This window comes from Oryctolagus cuniculus, chromosome 4, assembly GCF_051225735.1.
Source record: "Oryctolagus cuniculus isolate XC-2025 breed Fujian yellow rabbit chromosome 4, ASM5122573v1, whole genome shotgun sequence".
NCBI classification, from domain to species: domain Eukaryota; kingdom Metazoa; phylum Chordata; class Mammalia; order Lagomorpha; family Leporidae; genus Oryctolagus; species Oryctolagus cuniculus.
Genome location: NC_142870.1, coordinates 18993950 through 19021033, shown reverse-complemented (window position 1 = coordinate 19021033; position 27084 = coordinate 18993950). Strand labels below are relative to the sequence as shown.

Here is a 27084-nt window from a genome sequence, read left to right as displayed (position 1 = left end):
TCCTTTCCCTCCAGAAAGTCCTTCTCAAGCATCGCTATCTCCATTACTCTGTGTTTGACCTTGTAATGTTGACTATAAAACATATACTACATTTTGTTATTGTTCAATGATTTTGTCTAGGAAGTTGATTTTCCAAAGGAGAACGTAAAAGTGAAAACATTCATTCTGTTGTCTTTCTCAACTTTCCCACAAAAGGAAACAAAAACCACTATATGAGAGAGAAGTAGTAAATATTTTTAAAGGGGTAAATTAATAAAAATCATACTGGGACTCGTGTATTGTAAGGTCAACCTCCTGTGTTTCTAGACTTTGATTTGGGTTTGTAGTCAATGTATGCATATGCGTGTTAGATGTTTTTGGCTTTACATTTAAGTACAAATTTGGAAACAGTATTTTTTTTCATTCTGAATTACTGGAATTTTAATAATTATGTTAAGACTTCTATTTTGAGAATTTTTTTCCAGTTTGAATTGAGAGCTGTTTCATTTGACCGTGGTATTTACTGTGCTGAACAATCTCATGACTGCTTGGACATGTCCAACCAGTGTTATTTATGACACCTTTGGTACCCTCTTTACAATCCTAATCTGGCTTTCCTTATACAATGCAAACAAAACCTCAAACTAAAATACATGGAAAAACATATGAGCTAAAGTATTTCCATAGCTAACTCATATACAGCTGTTTAAATCTATGCAGACCACTTGGCTCTATTTATAGCCCCAATATCAATTTGTTTTGTAGAATCTTTAGCCATTTCTCCTTCCCTAGTTGATCTGATACTTTTGGTGGTACATTGCAGCATTTATCCCTTTGGGGTTAGGACAGTGACACAATATTTCAAAACTGCTTTCATGTCCCTTTATGTCAAACAGTCTATGAATGTCAAGTATTTTTAGTCTCTGCATCATCATTGCAGGATTCTAGATTCCCACTGTGCATTTCATCCCCAGGGTACAAAGTCTCAGTGAGTCATTTCACTAGGGAATGAGATTTCCATTCAAGCACTGTTAGAATTTTCATGCTTCAAATTGTGTGTGACAGTCCCTAAAGCACATTTCCAGTCCTAACAACTGGGTTTTCAAATTCTGTATATCATAATTTTAATCATTAAATATTTAAGATAAAATATGTAGTAAAAAGTTGATAAATATTCAAGGAGTAAATATTCAGGCTTTTAAAGTTATTGAAACCCCTACATTTTATAGGGGATAATTTGTTACTGTTTGAGATTAAAACAAGCAAGCAGTTCCAGTTTAGTTCCACTAGAGGTCTCAGTTTTGTTTTGTTTCCAGAGATAGCTAAGATAGTGCCTTTGTGGATGATATGATAGTCAAGCAGTGTGAAGAAAATGATCACCAAAGGAATAACAGTACTTTTTAGAATCCATTGTAAGTAAAAATGAATTTTAGTGCCTTTGTTTTTCCAGCATAGATGCTTTTGTTGTGATTTCCCATTACAGCATTGTCTTTCATTTTTTAAAAAAGTCTTTTTTTTAAAGCCTCAATACTCTTTGTGAACATGGACAAAAAGGAGTAACTATGTTTTTCTTTTTGTAAATAAATCACCATGAATGGTAAATATTTGGGGGGGGGTAATTTTTTGTGTACTAATTTAAAAAAACCACCTCAATGTTCACTCTTTCTTATGACCCTGATTTACATTTCTAGAAAGGACTTTCTGTCATTAAACTCATTGATCAAAAGTGTCTACTGTTTGCTTTGTAATTTATTTTGAAATCTAAGCCAAAGAAAGAGGGAACATGGGATTTTTGTTTCAAGAACTTAGGCAACGTAAATCATAGTTCAGGAACTTGGTGATCTACGATAACTATCCTCATTATAAAGTGTTTCATTTCATTATAATGAAAATTAAATTCCCCAAAAGCATACTTGTGAAAATTAGTTAAGTATAATAGTAAAATACAAATCTATATTTTTAGTCTGAAGTCAATACTTTGGAAAAACAGATTTATATATGATAGAATTTGCCATTCATATTGTTCGTTGCTATTGTAGCGCACTCTACATTATAGATAGTTCTAGCTTGTCTAAGCTGTTACTGGGACCCATCAATATGTCTGCTTTTAGGAGTTTCTGAGGTCAGTTGCATTCATATCCATTCCTATCACTGAGAGCATTGTAAAGTAATTGAGTTGAGTATAAGCAGGGTGGGTTGGGGACCCATGGGCTCATCAAGCAAATGACTCTGGTCTGCCATGTGTTCCAGATATACTATCAATAACAACAGCATTATTTCTCCAATGTGCCAGAAGCTCATTTATTTTAAAGTATTCCTTTAGGATGGCTCCCCATTTTACAAAAGATGAATAAGAAACTCACAATGATTAAGCAAATTTTCAGCTTCTAAACAAATGTTTAACCACAGGTTTGTCAGTATCAGGAATTGCAAAGGTACAGTTTCCCCTATAATGCTGCTCTAGGTGGGATACCCATAGAAGTTTTAAACCACAGATTGTTCTTACAGCAAGCCTATGTGTTTATCAATGAGTAAACCTTTTATTAAAGTTATATTATGTTCTAGTTCCATGATTTTGTCAAGAAAGCAAGCTATATAAGCTAGAGACATGGTTTTACTATTACGAATCATAAAGTCTGCTTAGGGAATGATGGCAAAAGACAATAAAATCTGGATGAACACTTTTATAGGAAATTCATGTCTACTGTAGGGCTTAGCACAAAAAGAAGCAATAGAGTTCAAAGTGAAAACCTTCCAATGAGTCTGTGCTAAATAACTTTCATTTAAACCAAATATGACATTTCTTTTTTGGTAAACAATTAAAATAAAAATATAAGGGGGGAAACTGAAAAAAAATTATTTAAAGGAAATTGCCTTGAATATCATGATGATATCTGCTTTTGTGTGCATCTCTGTCACTTGATCCTTAACACCAGGATATAATTAACTACATGTGACTGTTGGCTTTCCAAGTTATTATCCAGTGACATGTGGTATTAAAAAAAGAAAAGGACCTTAGATCAGAAAGATAGGATAATCCAATTCTCTTTGTTCCAGAAATGTCTGAGACTTGGAGAAGTATGTGATTGTCCAAGGTCACATATTTAGTTTATAAAAGACTCAAGAGTTTAAACTTGATAACTGTAAGCAGAAATGATTGAGGCAATTTTTTCTTTTCATTTTGAATATGAAAAAGTATAGTATGAAAACACAGCAAGACCCTTATGCTGAGAAATTGCAGTTGCAGGAAAAGCAAGATTGTATGCAGAAAGAAGGGTATTTTCTATATAATTAAGATTTTGATGAGATTATGAGTATAATATGAAAAACTTTAAAGAGCACTAGACTCAAGGGAGAAAAAATATGATTTATTGCATATGATGCAAGGGGATTGGCATTCTCTGGGACTTGGTCAAACATATGATAGTTATTGTAAGTGAATCCCATTTCTTTCCAGTACAGATCCAGTGATATGTGTGTATGTCATGCATTCTCTAAGTATGCTTTGTCTGCCCATATATTTGTACTCATGTTTGGTAGGACCAAAGACGTATTTTATCACTAGATGTTTGTGTCATGTGTCATGTAGGAACACATCAGTCAGTATGGAGAATGTAGTCCAGAAATTCAGATAGTTCATTGAGAAGAAATATCCGCTTGGTCATGGCAGACAGAGTTATGTGTAATCAGTAACAGCGTTGATATCAAAAGTCTTTGTCAGCCGACATGAGCATGCATGCAATTATGTACTCATTTCCTTCATCCTATTTAATCCTTGGATGTATTGTCCTACTCTAAACTGTTATTTATATCTACAAACATATAAGGAGTAGTGGTGCTTACTGTATATCAGAAACTAGGTAAACACTTTGCATTTTAAATTCTATACAGTTTACTTCTTCAGCTATATCATAGATGGAAGGCAAGATTGTCTTTCCTTCTTCCTTTTCCATCTTCCTTTCCTTAATTTCATCCTTTCTCGGTTTTCAGGTATTAAAGAATTGGATCTTAAGATCAACTGTATGGGCCGGCGCCGTGGCTCAATAGGCTAATCCTCCACCTTGCGGCGCCGGCACACCGGGTTCTAGTCCCGGTTGGGGCGCCGGATTCTGTCCCGGTTGCCCCTCTTCCAGGCCAGCTCTCTGCTATGGCCAGGGAGTGCAGTGGAGGATGGCCCAGGTGCTTGGGCCCTGCACCCCATGGGAGACCAGGAAAAGCACCTGGCTCTTGGCTCCTGCCAGGATCAGCGCGGTGCGCCGGCTGCAGCGGCGGCCATTGGAGGGTGAACCAACGGCAAAGGAAGACCTTTCTCTCTGTCTCTCTCTCTCTCACTGTCCACTCTGCCTGTCAAAAAAAAAAAAAAAAATCAACTGTATGAAGTAAGTTGCCATTATCATTTTATTTTACAGATAGAAAATTGATAGAAGGCAAATTAAAAGTAAGGAAATACATGGGAGAACTGAGGAAAGAACCGAGATTCAAGTCCAAGCAATCTGATTCCAGCTTTTGCATATTCAACCCACAAGTGAATGGCTCAAATCCACATTTGAAAGCACTCTGGCTCTTTTAAGGTCCTCATTTAGGAAGTGCACACACCTTTCTTAGTACTGCAGCCATGGCTTAAATATTTCTGGAATGCATCCACTGAAATTACCTCTAAGTCTGCAGCTCATTCTTTGAATATCTCCTGTGGTGGCAAATCAAATCTCTCTTTGAAGGAAGGTTTTATTTAGAATACAATCTAAGTCCTTTGTAGCCAAATATGATGACTAAGGGGGGCCTTGAGGCTGGGTGATGCCATTTTTGGACAAAAAAGTTAAACATATCTTGGAAGCAGTGAGACAAGCTGCTTCTCTGAATTGGTTCTGAAGATAGCTCCAAGACAGAGCTCCTGAGTCTTCAGAGTGATGGTTGCTCTGGGCTTATGACTTGTAGTCCACAGCGCTTTTTTGATTTGGGGTTCAGGATGGTCAATTTAGATGGTCTGGTTTTGGTAAGTTTATCTTCAAAGGTCACTTTACTTGCTTCTGTATCTTTGACTTTTTTCCCCCAATATGCTGTCAATAATCTCTCTAGACCACTTTTAGAAAACTGAGTTGACCTATCAAGTTGAGTGAATTGGGATGAAACTAGCAGCAAAGCAGGAGGCATCTTTCTAGGTCTTCATTTTTGCTCCATGCGGGAAGGGGCTTCTTGTTCTCGCTTTCCTCAGCTCATCTGATGGTGTCATCTGCACGTGCCACCAGCCTTATGAGGAGCTGGACTAGATTGGGCCACAAGGATCAACCACTTTTGCTCCTGCTGTACCTTCTTGGACATCTGGTACATGTCTCCTGTCTATTTCAATCTCAGTCTGAAGGCTTATGTTTATGTCTCTAGGTCTTGGTAGACCCTCTCACTGGAATGTCTTCCTTCTCTATTCTCAATTCGTAGTGGATATGCATGAATTCTTTAGACTCACTTCCTTATACTGTACATTTTTCATGTGTATTCATTTTACTTCTTCAAGTACACTGTACATTGAAGATTGCATTCCTTTCTTCCCCTTTCTTCTTCCTTACTTCCTTCTTTCCTTCATGTTATCTTTTCTTTTTTCTTCAATCCATAGGACATTGCCTCAAGCAAAAACAAATAGAAGGCATGCTTTAGGGATATTCACTGATTGCTACTCAAGCTTGTTCTAAGAGCAGAATGAACCATCTCATTTCCCACCTTGCTGATTTACCTTCCTTTTCATAGTTTTCCTAAGTAAATGCTGAATTGATTCCCTCTGTCCAACCCTCCTTTTCTTGACATATACTGCTTGAAGGATTATATTTCAGGGGATAAAAAGTCTGAATCATTATTTATTCAAAGTGACTAAGGTCATTTGCAACAAGATGGAGGAATTTGGAAAACATCATGCTGAGTGAATTAAGCTAGTCCCAAAGGGACAAATATCATATGTTCTCCCTGATCGGCGACAACTAACTGAGCACCAAAGGGGAAACTTGTGGAAATGAAATGGACGCTATGAGAAACAGTGACTTGATCAGCTCTTGTCCTGACGGTTGATGTACAATGTAATACTTTATCCATTTTAGTATTTTTTTTTTGTTCTAGTACCGTTGGTTGAACTCTGTAATTAACACACAATTATTCTTAGGTGTTTAAATTTTAACTGAAAAGTGATCCCTGTTAGGAATTTGGAAAACATTATGCTGAGTGAAATAAGCCAATCCCAAAGGGACAAATACCACTTGTTCTCCTTGATAGGTGACAACTAACTGAGCACCAAAAAGGAAACCTGTTAAAGTGAAATGAACACTATGAGAAACGGTGACTTGATCAGCCCTCACCCTGACTGTTGATGAGCAACTTGATATGTTATCCCTCTTAGTATTTTTTTTTGTTTGTTCTACTTAATACTTTTGGTTGAATACTGTAATCAAGACACAATTATTCTTAAGTGCTGAAACTTAACTGAAAAGTGATCGCTGTTAAATATAAGAGTGGGAATAAGAGAGGGAGGAGATGTGCAATTCAGGACATGCTCAAGCTGACTCACCTCAAACGGTAGAGTTAGAAACATACCAGGGGATTCCAATTCAATCCCATCAAGGTGGCATGTACCAATGCCATCTCACTAGTCCCAGTGATCACTTTCTGTTCACAATTGATCATAATAATAGGACTAAGAACCAAAGGGATCACATAAACAAGACTAGTGTCTGCAAATACTAGCTGATAGAATCAAAAAGGGAGAGAATGATCCAACATGGGAAGTGAGATACACAGCAGACCCATAGAATGGCAGATGTCATAAATAGCACTCTGGCCTCAGAATCAGCCCTAAAGGCATTCCGATCTGGCTGAAAAGCCCATGAGAGTATTTCAGGCATGGAAAGCCAAGACACTCTGGGGGGAAAAAAAAAAAAAAAAACTAAATGAAAGATCTCCACGAGTGAGATCCCAGTGGAAAGAACAAGTCATCAAAGAAGGAAGTACCTTTCTCTGAAGGGAGGAAAGAACTTCCACTTTGACCATGGCCTTGTCTAAATATGATCAGAGTCAGTGAACTCAGGGGGCTTCCATAGCCTTGGCAGCTCATGACAAGAGCCTAGGGTGATAACTGAGGCCATAAACAAGAGTGTCAATTTGTTAAGTCAACAACAGGAGTCACTGTGCACTTACTCCTCATGTAGGATCTTTGTCCTTAGTGTGCTGTACATTGAGATTTAATGCTATAACTAATACTCAAACAGTATTTTTCACTTTATGTTTCTGTGTGGGAGCAAACTGTTGAAATCTTTACTTAATGCATGCCAAACTGTTCTTCTCTATATGAAGAGAATCAAAAATGAATCTTGATGTGAATGGAAGGGGAGAGGGAGTGGGAAAGGGGAGGGTTGTGGGTGGGAGGGACGTTATGGGGGGGAAGCCATTGTAATCAATATTCTGTACTTTGGAAATTTATATTCATTAAATAAAAGTTTAAAAAATAAATAAAATTTAATTAACTCTTCTTGCTATATAAAGCATTGGAGTTGACAATTGGATTCTTCTGCTGTCTCTGAAAAAATATGATTTAAAAATAAGCTTTTGTTTTAACAGAATTCATTTCCTATCTCCTTTGGGTTCTGAATATAAACACATGTAATAAGCATAATCTGAAGATAAACAACTGTACTGTTACTGACGCTCTGTGATCAGCAAACATCCACGTTTTAGATTGTACCATTTCTGTGGTTATTGATAATTTAAGTCACCTATGTCAGAAATAACTATTGGTAAGGTTCCCTTCCTCACAAATTCGAGTTTTTGGATGGTATAACCCCAGTTCTCTAATTTTGGACTGTCATTAATGCTTTTCTTCTATTGTAAAGTTGTACCTTTTGCCTTTTCCTAGTCACACTAGGAACTTAATATTACTGTTTCAACTCTGTCTGCAATTTGTAATGGATCCCCAAGTGAGGTTTCTTAGAAATATTCACAACTGGGGCCGGCACTGTAGCATAGCAGTTTAAGCACCTCCTGCAGTGCTGGCAACTCCTTGGGGTACCAGTTGGATTCCCCGCTGCTCCATTTCTGTCCCAGCTCCTTGCTAATGTGCCTAGGAAGGCAGTGGAGGATGGCCTAAGTGCCTAGACTGCAGCACCGATGTGGGAGACCTGAAAGAGGCTGTGGCACCTAGTTTCAGTCTGGCCCACCTCTGGCCATTGTTGCGATTTGGGGAGTGACCCAGTGGAAAGAAGCTCGGGCTTGCTCTCTCTCTCTCTTTCTTTCTCTTTCTGTGTGCGCATGTGTGGTGGGGCGTGTGTGTCTCCCTCTCTCTCTGGAGCTCTGCCTTTCAAATAAAATAAATAAATCTTAAAAAGCAAAAAGAAATGCTTATAATTATATGGGATCAAAAGCCTTTCCAGGTGTTCAGTTTTGCTTTATTTGATTCTGTAAATGTTTAAAAGTTAAAGAAAAACTACAATCTGTGATTGCTTTAGATAGGAAATTGGTGTATTTCATTTTGAGAGGAGAACTAGGGAGATCATAGAGCAAAGATGAACAGAATATGCTGCAATTTATTAACAATCCTATGCAGTTGTATGTAATATTTGAAAGTTAAATTTAAAGTCAGGCAGAAGGTCCATATAAGGAAATTCTATCATCCCTACTGCCTACTTACAAGAAATTGTAGGGTATTTTAATTAGAAAACCACAGGGTTTAACTAAAATCTAACTCCTAAGGGAAATGGTCCTAGCGTTATAGGGAGCATTACAGAATGTCTCGTAGTGTGAAAACTGTTGTCATCTCTGTTGATCTTTAAATGCAAAGGATCCTGTGTATATGCAGGATCCAGTTTGTGAGATTAGGGGTACTCATTGTTTAACATGAAGGCCTGCAGCCAACTACTGTTTATTCAAAATGTTTTTGTTCAACTGGTGGATGACGTATGCCCCTGATCTTTTTACCTTTCCCCTCATCCTTTGGACTAAGTCCAGTTTTTATTATTATCTCTGGCATACTCCAAGAAGAGAGGAGATGAAAGCCAAGCCTACTGATTCTACTCCTGCTAAAAGCTTTGGTGAGCATTTTGAAGGTGAAAGGTTCTGGAACATTCAGAACTGAATAAACGAACTTGAAATAATTGAAAAGCCAGAGCAATATTCCAATGCCTCTCATTGCCAGCAGTAGCCCAACTCCTCTTGTTCTTTATTTGGTGCAAGATGCAACAGGGAACTGGTACATTCTTAGCCTACTTTAAAGAAGGAAAAAAGAGAGAAACAGTCACACAACTAATCTAATACATCTGGTGAAGAGCTTCAGATAGAAATCAAAGATCTTTGATCCTTACTGGTTTATTTAATCTTTCAGCTGAGTTCTCTCATCTGCAACTTCAAGGTTGCCAAATGTGGCTTCTACTTGGGCCAACAGTTGTGCTCCTGCTTCCCCAATGGTCTCTGTCTCCATCAACTTTGAGAACTGAGAATCCCTTTGAGTGCCTTTATATTAATTTCCTTCTCTTCACTCAGCTTTTCTTTCCTTCAAAAAAAAAAAAATAGTCTCTTGATATATGTCCCATGGAGCCATAACACATTTGGTTTTAATTCTTAAGACTGAATTCTGGGGGCCCTCCCTGTGGCATAGTTGGTAGAGCTACCGCTTGCAGTGCCGGCATCCTATATGGGTGCCAGTTCAAGTCCTGGCTGCTCCACTTCCGATCCAGCTCTTGGTTTTGGCCTGGGAAAGCAATAGAAGATGGCCCAAGTCCTTGGGCCCTCGCACCCACTTCTTTCAGGGAGACCTGGAAGAAGTTCCTGGCTCTTGACTTTGGATCAACACAGCTATGCCCATTGTGGCCATTTGGGAAGTAAACCATCCGACGGAAGACCTCTCTCTATCCTGCCTCTGCCTCTCTGTAACTTTGACTTTCAAGTAAATAAATAAATCTTAAAAAAAAAAAAGACTGAATTCTGAATACATGTGGTCAAAAAGAGATTGTATTTTCATTCTCTTCACTTAAATTTCTTTCTCTTGGTGCAAAATAGAAGTCCTTGGAGTTTGAATATGTAATAGTGAATGTATTTGCAGTCTATAATAATATTTAATTCATGCTCCTATAGGAAAAGTGATAAATTCATAGCCATTGGCTACAGTTAGGTTACCTAAATATTTATATGTTGGAATCTTGGTCCTCAGTACTACAATATTGTGGGGTGATAGAACATTTAAAGAGGTGGGGTTTAGTCAAAGTAATTAGGTCACTGGGCATGCTACCCTTTAAAAGGGTTAAAGGGGTTAACAATGTTCTTAAGGGACATCACTTAGTTCCCACAAGAGGGGTTTCAGTAAAAGATCAAGACTGCCCCCACCTCTGCTCTTTGGCTTGCTATCTTGCCATGTGGTTTCTCCTTTTCACACAGGCTGTCACCATAAAGCCACCTTCCACATGATACAGCCAAGGGGACCCTCACGAAAACAATGACCTAAAGAAATTTCTTTTCTTCACTAACTACCCAACTTGAGGTGTATTATTTCGTCTTTTTTGCATGCACAAATGGACTATTCACCCTAATACTAGCAAATTTGTTTAACTGCTTTATAGTTTTACACGGCTGCATGCTGTGAGAAGAGATGAAAGCCAAGCCTGGGTAATGATTTTTGTTGTTTTGATAAACTTCATATGGCCTCTCCCATCTAGAGATCAGATAAATATTTATCTATATTTATTAATACTTCTTAAGGTTTTGTGGTGGTCAATTTTATGTGTCAACCAGTTTGGGTCATAGAGTGCTCAGGTATCTGGTTAGGCATTATTCTGCATGAGATTAATATTTGAATTGGTAGACTGAGTAAAGCAAAGCATGTTGTTGTCAACAGTGAGCTTGGGCCTCCTGCAATCTGTTGAAGATCAGAATAGGACAAAAAGCTGAGTAAGGGAGAATGCGCTCTCTCTGCCTGTCTTTGATCTGTGACGTTAGTTTTTTCTTCTTCAAATTCCAAATCCGATTGGAAGTATACCACCAGCTCTTCTGGGTCTCCTGCTTGTAGACTACAGATCTCGGGCTTTCTCAGCCTACACAATCATGTTAGCCTGTCCATTATGTGTGTTGTGTGTGTGTGTATGCGTGTGTGTGTAGAGTAGATCTAGATCTAGACCTTCCATTGCTCCTGTTTTTGTGGAGAACTCCAGTGAATACACATTCCTTTTAAAGGCTTCAACTTTAATACTTTTTTAGTTTAAATTGCACAGTGATTTGAATGAAGGTTCTAAATTTATTTATTCTTTTCCAAATACATTTTTAGGAGCAATGTTGGAATGGTGTTTTTCTGTTTATAGATTTATGTATCTAACTTTATCATATACTAATGTTTTATGGATGAGCCTACTAAGATTTTTCTTGGGCTATTTTTCTCATTCATCAATGCGCTTATCAGTGATGCTACAGACATTATTTTCTTTTCTAATTGTAATTTTGGGGTGAATTTTTAAACCAGGTCAAAGAAGAGAGAATTCTCTTCCATGTTCTCTTTTTCAGTTGTGCTTCTTACTGTTTACAATTACTAAATTTATTATTTTTAGATGAACTCTAGAATCATATTGTTGGGCTCCTAAAGTTTTTGATTTTAGCTAATGATTGCTAAGTCATCACGTCTGTTCACTGTTTTAAAACGAAACAACATGCTTGCAATCTGGAGTAAAAGAAATTTGTACATCACATACTTTAGTCAAGTCTTCTGTAATGTCTTTACAAAATTTTTCATTTTTCCAATATTTGATCTTTCCTTAGCTTGAAAGAGATATTAAAGACAAATAGAACAGTGTTTTTTTCTATTATTATAATTTATATTTCTAAAATTTAAAAATCTTTATGCAGATGTTCTATATCTGGGACACATCTTTTATTGTGGATTGTATCTTTTTAGTTGTTTCTTTGATCTCCAGGCTCCTACATCATGAAGGTTTAAGGTTTTTTCTTTTTCTTTTTTTTTTGTTATGTATTTATTTATTAAATTTATTTGAAGGAAGAGAGAGACGGGGAGAGATCATTCCCATTCTCTTGTTTGGCTGCCTATATGCCCAGAACAACTGGGACTGGGCCAAGCTGAAGCTGGGAGCTGGGAACCCAATCCAAATCCAATCCAAATCTCTCATGTGGGTGGTAGAGATTCCACTGCCAGAACTATCACCTGCTATCTCTCAGGGTCTGTCTTAGCAAGGAGCTGGAATCTGCAGTGGAGCCAGGACTTGAACCCAGCCACTTTGCTATGAGCTGAAAACATCTTGATTGACATCTTAACTACTAAGTCAAATGTCTACCCTAGGTTGTATATTTAATCCATAAGAAATATTTTTGCCTCGTGTTTTTCCATCTTAAATATATTGTGACTGGACTATTATTCTATTTCAACTTTCTCTGTGTTTTCCTGTTAAATCTTTGCACTTATTTGGGAAAAAAAAAAGGTTACTTTGATTTAGATAGTTCCTTTTAACTAATCATGTCACTGGACTCTATTTTTAAGCACTTCCTGAAAATACTTGTCTTTTATTAAGGAAGTTTAAACAATGTATTGTTATAATAATGTGACTGGGATTTTGTCAACTCATTTTGTGTGTGCTTTTTTTAAACTTTCCATTCTTTGTTTTATGAGTTTTCTTTTATGTACATCCTCTTTCCATGAAAATAAATTTTGTGTACTTTTCCCAATAAATAGCAATCATCTATGTTTATGTAATTATCAAATGCAAGAATAAAATGATACATTTTGATAACTCCCAATATAATAAGCAATTTCTGTTCCTCTTTTATGATTTTTCAATAGGACATCAAATTTTGTACATGAATTATTGCTAAAACATTTTATATTGTAAGACAAGTCTTCAAAAACATTATGGAAAATGTGTTATGAAGAATCTATGAGTGGATTTTAAAACAATTGCAAAAAATATCTTTTAATTCCATGATGTTATAAAATCCCTTCATACAGTTTCTTTCTTTAAAAAAAAAACAGATTTACGTATTTATTTATTTATTTATTTGAAAGGCAGAGTTACAGAGAGGCAGAGGCAGAGAGAGAGGTTTTCCATCCGCTGGTTCACTCCCCAAATGGCTGCAATGGCCAGAGCTGTGTTGATCTGAAGCCAGAAGCTTCTTTCAGGTCTCTCACGTGGGCACAGGGACCCAAGAACTTGAACCATCTTCTACTGCTTTCCCAAGCCATAGCAGAGAGCTCAATCAGAAGAGGAACTGCTGGAACTCAAACTGGTGCCTATATGAGATGCTGGCACTGCAGGCGATGGCTTTACCAGCTACCCCACAAGCCAGTCCCAGTTCCTTTTTAAACTATGATTTTTAAATTTTCCTGTTAATTTTGAAATCATATTTTCAACAATTATCATATTTAGCTATAGATTTAACTGGTTCCAATATTTGCTAAAAATATTATATCATTAATTTTTGTTGGTCTGAAGTAAAAGCATTACATATTTATGTTGTATAAACTGTATACTACCTCCCACTTAAAAAATGAAACAGAAGCATAAAACACCATTGGATTTGTTTCCCTTTCACTTTAGGCATCCATCTGCAAATCTCATCTCCTTCAACTACAGATTTGACTTTCCTTATCAGCTCCCTTGCTGTCAGCCTAGTCCAACCCATCCTTCCGATTCATTGCAATTATTACAATAGTCTCCTTTTTGGCTTCTTTGTGACCCTCACTGGCTTCTCATCTTACAACAAAACCGAAGTCTATTTCCTGCTATTGTGGAACACGCTCTCCGCTCTACTGACTTCTCCTTATGTTGTCCTCATTGTCCTGGTCACACTGGTCTCTCACTGACCAAACCAAGAAGCTGAGCTTGTTCCCAGCCATGGTGGCATCTCCTTTGTTGTGCCTTATCCTTCTGAGAACTGTCCTCTCGCATCCCTCTGGTTTCCACCCAATTATCTCCTGATTTAAGAAACCTTCCTGAATTATTGTCAAGAATAGCAATCTCCACCACCTTCCTCCACTAGCAAGTAGAGGGATTCACATCTTCTGTTAATAGCACCAAAACACAAAATAGTAACCCTAAATAAAAAGAAACTACCATAGCTGACAACACATGCTAAATTTCAAAGACATAATTATCAAAATGTATCCTTAAATAAAGACTACATGATTGATAGAAGGAGACTGTAAAGAGAGGCTCAGATTTCTGTATTATGGAGACAAGAGTACTTTGAACAAAGGTCACATTAGAAATTCCCAAGATTGGGGCCAGTGCTGAAGTATAGGAGGTTAAGTCTTCTGCCTGTAGTGCCAGCATCCCATACGGGTACTAGTTCCAGACCTGGCTGCTCCACTTCTGATCCAGCTCCCTGCTAATATGCTTGGGAAAGCAGTGGAAGATGACCCAAATCCTCAGGCACCTGCACCCATGTGGGAGACCTGATGAAGCTCCTGGCTCCTGGCTTCAGTTTGGCCCAGCCCAGGCTGTTGCAGCAATTTGGGGGGTGAACCAGTGGGCAGAAGTCCTCTCTCTCTCTCTCTCTCTCTTTCTCTCTTCTCCTTCTCTCTATATCTCTGCCTTTCAAATAAATAAATAAATAAATAAATCTTTTAAAAAAGAAATTTCCAAGACAATTGCTGGTTCAAATGGAGACAAGTAGGGGAGAGGCATCATTATTTATGATTTTGTATTCTTCTGTGCCTCTTTGTGTTCTGAAATCAATTAGTATACTTTATGATCTGTTGATCTTCAGAGAATTTACAAACACTAATTTTTTGGTAACACTTTCTGAGTTAAAGCATCTTTTATCTTTTACTGACACCAAAGTCACATAGAAATATATGTGTAATGTAACAGACTATAAAAATAAGAAATATTATTTTTAAAAAGGTCTTTCTTTTTTAAAGGTTTATTTATTTGTTTACTTGAAAAGCAGAGTTACAGAGAGACAGAGAGAGAGAGTTATCTTCCATTCATTGGTTCACTCCTCAAATGGCCACAACTGCTGGAGCTGGGCTGATGCAAAGCCAGGAGTCAGGAGCTTCTTCTGGGTCTCCCACATGGGTTCAGGAGCCCAAGCACTTGGGCCATCTTCCACTGTTTCCCAGACACATTAGCAGGAAGCTGGATGGGAAATGGAGCAGCTAAGACTCAAATCCATGCCAATATGGGATGCTGGCATCTCAGGGGGTGGCTTAACCCACTAAGTCACAGTGTTGGCCCACATACTACACTCCTATGCTTGATTGGTTGTGTTCAATTTCCTCAGAAGTTTGAACACCCCCAACCCTTACACCACTTTTTTCCCTTTTGGAAACAAAATGAGGTTAAGTCATGGCGGCTCCTTTTTTCCCATTACATGACAACTTGGAGAACCTTCTGCAAGACAATTAAACAAAGAACAAAAGTTAGAAACTCTTTTTGCAATTTCTGGTGAAATCTCTGTTGCAAAAATTGTGATTTTTGGTGAGTACTGAAATGAAAAATAGAACAAGAAGTTACTTGTTGAGTGTTTCAGGAACATCATCCCATCTTGTTGTTTGTATCTGCAGCAGGCAGGAGAGGGCACAACAGCTGTAGTCAGGTGCCAGTCCATAGCACCAGGATGTGATTGTGAACCAACCTCTCTGTGCTGTCCACATGGGTATCTTAAGCTGCTCAACCTTATGCTAAAAGGAAAAATCTCACCAGCAAGGGTCTGAAAATAACCTGGCAACATCAGCAAGTTGTTGAATATTACTTTGTGTTGAGAGTAAGGAAGACAGGAGGAAATCTTTTGTCTGGCTTAATCTCTTCGTGTCCTGAATTTTAGACTTGTCATTTACTTATACTATATAAAAATCAATCTAAGCTTCATAAAAATTATAAGAAGCTTCTCATGGCTGAAAATGACTTTTTCAACAGTATGGGTTATCATTCTAGGTATTTATATTTCATTCTGAAACAGTGTATATATAGCAAATGAGGGCCAGAGCTTAATTTTGTGTTCAAGCATGTGTGTGTGTGTGTGTGTGTGTGTGTATTTTCCATGTCACTTACTATGGGGTTATATGCTCTGCTAATGTAGGCTGTGAGTAGAGGTTATGGTTCAAAGTACAAGACAGGTCCCTGCGTTGCATGGCCAAATCCTGTGTTTAAATGAGTTTTATGGAACTAAGACTAGTTCCTGCAATGTGAGAACGGACTTAACCTTCACCCTTCAGTCCTGAAGCCTAGTGGATTGAAAAATGTCCACCAGAGACTCACATGACTCTCTCCACCCTGACCTCACCCTTTGCACCTTTACACCTGCCTCCTGGGAGTCCTGTTCAATTGTTCAGGAGAAGAATCCTTTGAGCAACTCTGAGGGTAACTTTGAAGTTACGTTCTGAATCTGAAATTAGCATATTATTTTATTCTATTCTACAGAGGGTGAACAAAAGGGTCAAAATGTAAAGTTTCATGAAAACAGAAATGTCTGTGGTTAACCACATAATATATATTTTCCAGGAAACGAAGTGTTTCCTCAAAATGTATAGTTATATTGGAAGCAGTATGAACTTTTAAAGTCATTAATGTACCACTTGTGATTTAAAATATAATGATTTACAAAAGACTACCCAGATGCCTGGGTGTTTCCAAGTTTCTCCAAACCATGTCTGGTATCCTGATGAGCAAGTGAAACATTTGGAGAGAGTGACTCACCATGTATATCTATCCCAAATGTAACTTATGAGGCATCATTGTCTACTCAATAGCTTAAATACCTTCACATAATTTTGCCTAAGTAATATAATTGAAGAGGTGGTAGAAATTCAGAAAGCACCCAGAACCTCACCATCTATCCATTTAATCAGAAGTAGAGAACGTCTGGCCCATGGGCAGTATAAGTTCCCAGACATCATTTGGTCTGGCACTGCCAAGGTGCTTGCAGGCTGTGTCAAAAATCCAACAAATCTACAGCAGGCTGGTTTTTAAACTGATAGCTTTTCAAGGCCCATGAATGATGTTAAGATTGTCCATATGGCCTTTGGCAGAAAAAAAATTTCCCCACCCATGACTTATGTATGGTCCACATTAGGGAACAGAAAACTAAGCCCACAGAACAAATCTGAGTCTGTTTCTATGAATAAAGCTTTATTGGAACACAGGCATGACTATACATTTATGGTGTTTAAATATACTTTTAAATATAGCAGCACAATGAGTAGCTGACAGAGATGGTATGAACCAGAAAGTGGTATATAGGAGAATTACTAACTGGCTCTTTCCAGGAAAATTTTGCCAACCATGGAATATTTATGAGGATATTTTTAAAACCTTCATGGAAAATAGAATTTAAAGATAAGTTTATTTTGGCATAAAAATTTTTGAACCCCATGCATACAGCAGTCTTCAAAACGGTCATGGAAAATGTGTATTATGATTAAACTATTCATGGACTTTAAAAAATTTTGCAGCAAAATAAGCTTATTTTTCCTTCTCAAACTTTTCAAAGTACCTTCAGACTGTTAGATACATTAGCCATAACTTTATCTATCACTAAAGATATCATAGATTCCTTTCTTTTTAGCATTTCATAAACCAAGGATATGTGGAGTATATTTCATTAGAACCAAATCTCATTTCCAAGGAATTTAAGAAAAAAAAAATCTATCTTCACATTCTGAGATTTCCCTCCCAAGAATTAATCCCCATTTCAGAAAATAAATACACTCACACACACACATTCAGAAAGTGTTCTTTTATTATATCTAGTAACATATATTGTATAAATACTCTATTTTATATGCACTTTTACAAAAGCGATATAACTTAAAAGTTTTATCATTAGAAATAAATGTATAAAAATAAATATGTTATTATAGGCATTTATTAACAAACTATAGTCCTTCTTAGAAGGAACACCAAACCAATACTTATAAAGTACATATAATTTATAGTAACATATTTTACTATATACACATGGAAAAAAGTCATATTCTCTCTTAGCAGAAGAGCTGAACAGACATTCACCAGGATAAGACTGTTGAACTAGCTGCTGGGGATGGACCTGCTACCCCTCAGCTGCCTCCCCGCAAGAGACAAGTGATCTTAATGTCCCCACACCTGTGGGACCCTGCTCTGTACACCCCATTCTTTTTCTGGCATTCCATCATTTTTGTCCAATCTTACTGACTTCGTTGAGACACAAATTGTGTTTTCACCTCCATGTCTCCAAAGTAGGCTTCCATAAGGAGGGAAGTAAGGTTGGAAGTACCAAATGCATCGTGCCTCTTCTAGCTTTTTCCAGCATCTACTATGTTGCTTTTTTTTTTTTTGCCATTGTAGGCTTAATGTACTTTCATAAATACATGGAACTGCTTTTTCCTTGAAATGAATTACACAAATGCAGACTGAGATGGTACCAGAAGGTCAAGACAAAGCCGCTTGAGTCATTTCACGTTGCTGAGGGTTTTCTCTCTTGTTGAACTATCTGAAGTCCTAACTCTGGAGAAAAATGGTTAACCACTCTCTGAAACCCCAGCGGCCGTGAGCAGCGCTGGTCTCCTGTCCTGTCTGTGCTCTTCTGACCCTCTACTACGAGTGAGGTAAAGTAAGCCGTGTCTTCTAATAAAATCTCATCTTTCTTTTGCTTTTCATCTCCCAACCTCATAAAGTATTTAATCAGTACCAAGAAACGTTAAGGCTTCTTACTCATTTCGACAATTGTTCCATTTTTCAAAGACTTGCAATCGATGTAACAGAAGAAATAATAAAAATAATGCCCTGGGGCGTTATGCTAATCATCTATCTTTGCTCGGACATTAATAATCCTCATTAACTAGCCTATGAAATGTGTAACTGGAAGGCTATTCTGATGATCTAACTCCTTTTCTCCCTATGTCTACACTCCCCGTTACCCACACACCTCACTGGTCACCAGGTTACATTGGATCCCTCCAGCCCTGTGGATTCCCCCATCTCAGCCCTTCCACCCTGCCTTTCCCTTAAAACTGGCCCCGCTTAACTGCACTCTGCCACTGTGCAAAAGTCTATGTAATGTTTCGGTTTCTTTAAGGGATCGCAGCTCTCATGCGCGAGCACCCCTCCGTCGTGGGACAGACACTTCAAGGTTCTCTTTTTGTAACCTTTCCCACAAGTCTTGGAACATGGTGACCAATCCCCGAGCTGCCAGCGTGGGCAAGGCACTTCCGCGCAGGGTCTGGTGCTGTCTGGCTTCACTTCCTTGGCACACTCGGCAGCAGGCTGCCCGTGGATGTCCCGACATTCCACCAGCCTCCTCTGCCAACCCGTTCCACAGGACTTTGAACATTCGCCCCACTCTTCAATGACCCACTCTGAGAAAGTGGGAATCGCATTGAAAGATTCCTTCTTCTTCTTCACAAAGTATGTGTATTTAATTTTAGGCCGCAGGGCATTGCCCACTGTGAGAACCTGGATGGTTAAGGGCTCTTTGAGAGGGCTGAAGCTGCGGATTCTTTCCAGCGCTGCCGAGGAGCCGCTGTATCTCAGGACAACACCTTTGTACGTAATATCTTGCTCTAAAGTGGAGAGAGTGAAGTCGCCGTTCAGGATATATGTGCCGTCGGCGGCTTTGATGGCAAGAAAGCTTCCGTTGTTTCTGGATCCCCTCTGATTCCGCTGTTTGACTTCAATGTTTGTGGCTCCAGTTGGGATTGTGACAATATCATGATATCCGGGCCTATATGCAAGGAGAATAGATAGAAATCTCTCATTCATTGGCTGATTAATTACTTAAAAAGGTGCTACTCACTTCTAATGCATTCCCCAGCCCCAGACCTGTAAAAAGGTGCATGCCTCTAAACGGTAAGATTTCTGAATGTGCTTAAAAACTTACTTTGCACTAGTAACAGATCCCGATATTTTCTTGCATGTAGATCCATTTCCTCCACAAATACCACATTTATCAAACTTCTTTTTGGAGTCTATGATGCGATCACAGCCAGCTTTGACACACTGCCCTTGTACACAGACAGAGGTGGAATCTGGACTACACGGAGTGCCATCCACAACCTGCAAAGGAAAGAACAGGTGTCTGGGGTTATACACTAGCAAGGGAACAGACCTTATTACAGTATCTCTCAGCTTTTCCTCTCTGTTTTCCCAACCCTGCTAAGGAAAGTAGAACTATCCACGCATGTCCCACATGTCTCGCCTTACTGTTCTCTTGGCTTTTTTCTTTCCCAGAAGATTGTACAAACTTAGAAAGAAAAAAAAACCACATGTGCTTTGATTGATTGTTGGCCTATCTATTCTGTATCTATATTTAATGAAAGTAGGGATCTTGGTCAATTTGTTTGCTGTTATAGCCACAGTGACTAGAATAATATGTGGCAATAGCAGGTGCTTCATAAATCATTTCTTGAATGTTGGGTCTGCAACCTAGGAATATTTTCACAGCCTCTGTGCTAACAACAAATGGTAATCTCAACCAAATTAACTTCATTTTGTATTTCAGAGCCAGCCTTATCCCTTCAGCAGGATAGCAAAAGAAATGATGCTTCTCTTTGCTCAATATATGCTCTCAAACATAAAAATTGTCAAAGCTCAGAGCTCCATCGCATTAAGTCTTTTTTACAAGTGTCACTGCTGCTCCAGGGTCCAGAAACAAGTACTTTGGACCATTCCTAAACGATTATCTAAAACTGCCGGTTGCTATGTTAATAAATAATTTATCTAACCACGAGCTGTATGTGAACCCTAGCTCACACCTGATTTGTCAAACAGTGTTTCTTTGTGTATAAAGGAGTACGTCTAAGCAACTGCAGCAATTTTAAGTGCTGGATTTAGGCTTGATTCCTAAATGGACATAACAAACGCAAAGCAGGCAGTCGCCAAGGTCTATAGAGGATAAGGAGTCTGAATTTGAAATTGAATATGCTAATATATAAAGTAAGAAATTGTGTCGAAGGTTGCACAGCAAGTTGTAGCCTGAGCTCTTAGGCAAAAAGTTAAGTGTGGCAGAAAGTACCTTGGGCTGCAAAACGAAGAAGTAACCAATGCCTTTGGCTTGACAGATGAGTTTGCATCTGTCCTTTGGCGAAACGCCAGCATACTTGGGCGTCCACTCCACCGCCGGCCCACTCCCAAAGGAAGCTTTTGAAAACTCATTGTGAGCCTCACATTGTTCCTCTCTAAAGGTTTTTCCTGGAAAGAGAACGACAGGATGACATTACCGGCTTCCAATTTCAAAGCTTCTGTTATGGGCACATCTTTTTCACCCCACCTCTTGGAGTTGGAGCCCACTGCTACTCACCACTGTTATCTGGACAGTCCTCGATGTTACATGACCTGTAGCGCACTCGTTTGCCTTCGCAGTACTTCCCTCCATTCTTTGGGACTGGATTGTCACATTCCCTCATTGTGTACTGAACTCCTCCACCGCAAGTTCTGGAACATTCTCCCCAGGGCCCCCACAGCCCCCAGCTTCCATGAATGGGCGTCTAAACGGAGACACATACCACCAGCATTAGGCTTCTCTACCGAGAACTTTTAGAAGGTCAAAGAGAAAAATACAGGCCAGTGAGTCAATTCTAAAAATAAGCTATCTTGCATTCCCATGAAAGGACACAGATGGAGGTGTCTGGAATGCGATCTTTGGGCATCACTTTGTTATTTTTAATTCTCAATTTCAAAGGAGTGCAAATGTGTTTCGGTAGAAAAACTCACATCAAAATGCTTCTTGTCGGTTTGGTTCACACACTTGCCGTTGACACACCATTTCCCTTCTCCACAGCTGGTGCCATCCGCCCAAGGGAAATGTTTGGTTTGGCACACCAGCAGGCCACCAGAGGTACCGGTGCACCACAAGGTGGCGCACGTGCTGGCTGCATCAGGGCAGTGTTTGGACTCCTCCCCAAAAGTGAACTGGCACTGCCGGTTGGCATCATACAAGGTACCAGGGAGATCCGATGGGAGCTGTATGGGATTCTGGGGCTTGTCCATCAAGCATTCCCCTGAAAAGGAAATGCCAGCCAATATTAATAAATAGTTAATAAACTTACGCAGAGGGTATATCACAGTTTCCAAAAACATTGTATAAGATGATAAAGAGCAAATGGTGGAAAACGCCCGAAAGATTCACATGACCATTGATATTACTCCCAAGAGACTAGCTCTGCGTTAACAATGACAGGAAATTGCTGTTCTGCTAAAAATGTGAATGAATGGATGTGGGGAGCTACTTAGAGCACCATCATTTATTGGGAATTAAGATCTGAACGTTTTTATGACCTTGACAGTGAAAGGTAATTTTGCAGGAGGCAAAAGTAAAAGAAAAAAAAAGAAAGCGCTGGTGAAGTTGTAATGCTATCCATGCAATGTTGGATGCCGTCTAGAAAGAACAGCTTGAGCGTCTCACCATGACCATTATCCAGAAATGATGTAATCATGTAAGCACTGCACGGAGACCAAGGCTGGCTCCGGTCCAAATTGGAGAGCATGGACGCCATCATGTGGGAATCCCGGTTCATGCCATTGAGGCTGGCACACTGTTTTGCATCATCATGCGGCATGTTAAACACGTGGCCTAGGAAGCAATCCAAAACCCTCATTAAAATATGGGGTCATTTGCAATATTTTTTCCCACCAGGAATTCATACATTACAAAATGACGTTTTTAGAGGAAGAAAGACATATAGGAGATACTGTCTGCTTTTCACAGAGTGTAATAAACATGCACATTTCCAAACCCGTACAGTTCCCCACGTCTACAGATGTGTTGGCACCCATGATAGCAGAATCAGCTGCAGACTTTCCCTCTGACATTAGGCTCCGTTTATCATGCTGAGTTCGTGAACGGGGCTTACTTAACTCTCACTCCGAAACAGACCTACCTAATTCATGGGCTGTGGTGAAAGCAGCTTGCAAGCCATCATCTTCTATGACTGAGCAGCTTCTGCCCGGGTCACACACAGTTCCAACATCAGCCATCCCAAGGGTGTCACATGTCTGGGCCCCACACAGATCCTACAAGGAGCAGAAGTACATCTTTAGTAATGCGGACAGTCTGATTCTCAGGAATCTAACTTCCTGGCAGGGTGTGACTTCATGTGTTTTGAAGAATCTACATTTATTATTATTATTATTTATTATTATTATTATTATTTATTATTATTATTAGCATTGAACTTACTAGGACTTTGCATGACTTTCACTAAGCTTCTTCCTAATGCAACCATTAAGTTCAAGATGATAAAACGGTGGTAGAAATAAGTAAGATGAGATCGTGCTAGCTCTTAAAAAATTGGGTGCACAAACACTGGCGCAGGTTGGGGCATTCAGCCTAGCATTAAGACACAGGTTAAGCTAGATGCTCGCATCGCCTATCTGAGTGCCTGGGTTCGATCGCCAGCCCCAGCTCCTGAGTTTAGCCTACTGCTAATGCAGATCGCGCTTAAGTAATGAGTACCAGCCACCCAGGTGCGAGACCTGGATTGAGTCACTGGCTCCTGACTTTGGCGAGCTCAGTCCTGGCTGTTACGGGTGTTTCAGGGAATGACCAGCAGAAGGGAGCTCTCTGTGTTATCTGTCTCTACCTCTGAAATTAATTAATGAATTAATTTTTGAAAAAAAAAAAAAACAAACACGTGGTGAGGTGCCTGTTGGTACAGAGCAGATTGCTAAGAGGACAGCACATCCCTGGGCCCTCACCTGTCTGGTGAAGAGAATCGCCGTGTCGTAGTGCTCTGCATCCCTGTCGCTGGGGGGGTTGTGCTGCTTCTGCCAGTTGCAGAAGTTCCGCAAAGTGAGCGCAGCATTCGAAGTCACCTCTGGCCCCTTCTGCTCCTCATAGATGACCAGAATCTTCACCACCACCAGGCTGATCGAGTTCCGAATGCTGGGGTGTTTGTACAACCTGGCTGCCACCGAGAACAAGGTGAGAAGGTAATGCTTTAGCCCGCTGCCGTGGAACTCTGCCATTGACTGGTCGGCCACAAGCATGGTTTCCACATAACGGGGGCTGGACACAAACCGCTTCTTTCTTACACTTCCAGTTCCTGTAAAGACACAAGAAAGACATTTTGCTCTTGGGCAGCCTCTCCAAGAATAGATACCTTCCCAGGGCACATAAGGAAAGCAGTCACAGCAAATAAGACGAAAATACACCTTGGAACAACAATAACAAAAATATTTGCAATCTCTTTTCCCTGAAAACGTTATTAAAAAATGTTCTCTGTTGCTATAAATAAGGTATTTTTGTGTGCGAGAGAGAGGATTTCTTTTGTCCTCTTTGAGAGCCCGCAGCGTGAGGGAGGTGTGGGCACATCCTGCTGCACCGCTGTAGTAAGACTTGGAGCAGGGGCAGCAGGCAGAGCGCCCTGACTCACTCTTCGCACAAGCCAGGACGCAAATCCTGAATGAGATCATCGCGCTCCACGTGGAAGGCCTAAGGCAGGGCCAGGGCTGCCGCCAAGGGGCCGGGCCTGAAGGGCTCTCAGCCTGCATGGCTCAGCTCTCTCATTCCAGGGGTCCCTGGGGCACTCTGCTCTTGCCAATTCCGGGCACAAAGACCACCCACTGAGTCCAGCAGCCATTGCCCTGCGCGTACTATCCCAGGGAAACAAGCTCCTGTCTCGAGCCACGCAGGATTATTTGGAAAAGAGCCCCCTGACTCCTGACTGAGCCCCAAGCCCCAGGGAAGTCCCCAGACAGGGCTGTGACCACGTAAACCCTTCCAGGGGCAGATGAGCAGGAAGAAATCTAAAACAAGCCCGGCGAGCAAGTTAAAGAGAAAAAGGCACCAACGGAATAAACAAAAGACCTGGACAGTGAGCAAAGCCGACGACAGTCAGGGGAAGGCATAGCAGAAAGGGCCCGCGGGGGCCCTCACTCCGCAGGGCTCAGGGCCGGAATGATGGCCTAAGAGAGGGAGCGCACGCGGGGAGGCGGGGTGGCCGGAGCGCGGAGGCGGGGCAAGCTGCGCAGAGACCTCCCAAGCAGGTTCTGCAGAGGGGCCCGTAGGCAGCCGTCCCCGTCAGCCTTTTAAGGAGGGAAGAGACCAGCAGGGCCCGGAGCAGAGATCGCGGTGCGGCTGGCGCAGGCACAACCCGGGATAACCATAGCTTCTCTGCCGCCTTCCCCAGCTCCGCCCTCCTCTTAGTGCAAGGAAGGGGTGGCCGCACAGGCAGCGGTTACAAAACCCAGTGAAAAGCTGCTACCCGGCCAGAGTCCACACAAAGTCATTAAGAAACAGCTGAGAGGGATGGAAAGCAATTGCGCACGCTCACGCTCAACTAGCATGTAAGAAGTCCCATTTCAAACCCTCCCTCCCCTGCGGAACCGCTTCGTCTCTGTCTGGAGAGAATCGCTGACTTTTGATCCTCTCCGGGTTGCTCATTATTCAGGCAGGAGGAATTAAGTTTTCTAGCAGGATCTGCTTCCCCAACTCAGTCCTCACACCACGTTCTTGCACTGTGCATCTGCGTCCAGAAACAAACAGTCCGGGACCCCCCACCCCCACCCCGGGGCGTGGGAGAGAGAAAACGGTGAGGGGATGAATGGAGACAGTGGGAGCAGCTCTTCTACCTGTTGGTTGTCCAGCGCGCTCTGGCACTTGGCCTCGCGGAGGCCACTGCACCCCGGGCTCCTCGCCTTCCAGCCCTGCGCCGCCCGCCGGCAGGGTCTCCTCGTCCACGACCCCACACTTGACACCGCCGCCGCCCCGCCGCCTACGCCGCAAGAGATGGAACTGTGGCTGCGCGGGAGACTTCTCCCCGGCGGCGGCGGCGCTGGGGGACAGATGTTCGGTGCCGGCCGCAGACGCGGGTTGAATGATGTACTCCTCGCCTTGCAGGTAGAAGGCTCCGCGCACGCCCTCGCAGAGGCTGAGGGCGGCGGCCGAGCTGGGGTCACCATTCACCGTGCCGGAATAGAAGCAGTGGGCCAGGTCGCCGGCGGGGTCCAGACCGGGCGCCTCGGGCGTGGGTCTGCGCCCCACGGTCTGGAGCGTGAAGCCGGGTGCCAGGAAGCCACGGTCGGGCTGCAGCTCCAGGTGCAGACGCCGGCCAAAGGCATCCAAGTTGAGCCGCGTGGTCTCGGGTGGCTGGGCGCGATCCAGCGCCGGCAGCACCAGCTCCTCGTCCTCCTCCGCGGGGCGCCCAAGTGCGCCGGGAACTGCGAGTAGCGCGGCGGCCGCGGCGAGCAGCAGTAGTTTGGGCGCGGGCTGAGATCTCCAAGACCTCTGCGCCCGCTCGGCGTTGCCCATGTAGCTGCCCAGCGTGCGCCTTTGGGGCCGCTCAGGGACCGCTCGCTGCATTGGAGTCTCGGGAGATACCCGCGCGCTGCACGCCCCAAGCGAGGGAGCTTTTGCTCGGGTCAGGAGAGCTGAGCCTCGCTGGCCTCGCTTTGGATCGTTAAAGTTAAGTTACTGTGACTCTTTGCAAGTGCGCTTAGAGCCGGCCACAGCCAACGCTCCCAGGGACAGGGGAGCAGGCGCTGCCGGAGCGCGGGAAGTGTTCCTTCCAGCGCAGAGTTGGGCGCTGCGGAGGGGCCGCTGCGAGGACAAGAAGCGCTCCGGGCGGCTCCGAGTCCGGAGGCCACGCGAGGATCGGTGCCGGGCGCCCCTCTTCGGTCTCTGCTGGCCGCGCGGTGCTGCTCAACGCAGAGCAGGGCTCTGGCCTCTCCCGCCGGCTGTGCGCCCCGGCTTTGCAAAGGCCCTTGGCTCCGAACCGCTTTCCAGCCAGTGCAGGAACCGGGCAGCCCGGGCCGCCCTTTTATAGTCGCCAGACGGAGCCCCTCCTCCCTCTTTGGCTGCCTTTCCAACCTAAAGACACCGCCCCCCTGAGCTCAGCGGGTAATAAACCGCGCTCAGCGCCGCGGGCCCTGGAGGGGGAGGGGGCGCCCTCGGCGCTGGCTCCGCGCCACGGCTCGTCAGTCCGGGGGCGGAAGACGCGAGGGCGCAATGACGAGTACTTTGTGCTGCGGGGCCGCTCAGGGGAGAAGGTTCTCCCTTCCCGCGGGCCTCTACCCCCGCCGGCTTCCTGCACCGCCCTCCCTTCCTGCGGCCCCTCGGGTGCGGGAATACAGTTCCCGCGCTGGGCTGCAGTTCCTGGGGGCGGGGGGGGGGGGAGGGATAGAGGAGCGGGGTGGTGGCCAGCTGAGTCCTTTCTCCAAAACTTGCCAGCGCTGG

General features: G+C 42.0%; 1 protein-coding gene across 1 annotated transcript; it reads right to left on the bottom strand.

Annotated features, from left to right (window-relative positions):
* Positions 1 to 17658: 17658 nt before the first annotated feature.
* On the bottom strand, positions 17659 to 26726 carry ADAMTS1 (ADAM metallopeptidase with thrombospondin type 1 motif 1). Its single transcript, XM_008267152.5, has 9 exons — positions 25482 to 26726; positions 23607 to 23953; positions 22790 to 22922; positions 22315 to 22482; positions 21624 to 21910; positions 21211 to 21397; positions 20926 to 21101; positions 19792 to 19967; positions 17659 to 19635 (listed from the first exon to the last, which is right to left on the bottom strand). The coding sequence occupies exons 1-9, from the start codon at positions 26209 to 26211 to the stop codon at positions 18936 to 18938; spliced, it is 2904 nt and encodes a 967-aa protein (XP_008265374.1). The 5' UTR covers positions 26212 to 26726; the 3' UTR covers positions 17659 to 18935.
* Positions 26727 to 27084: the final 358 nt, after the last annotated feature.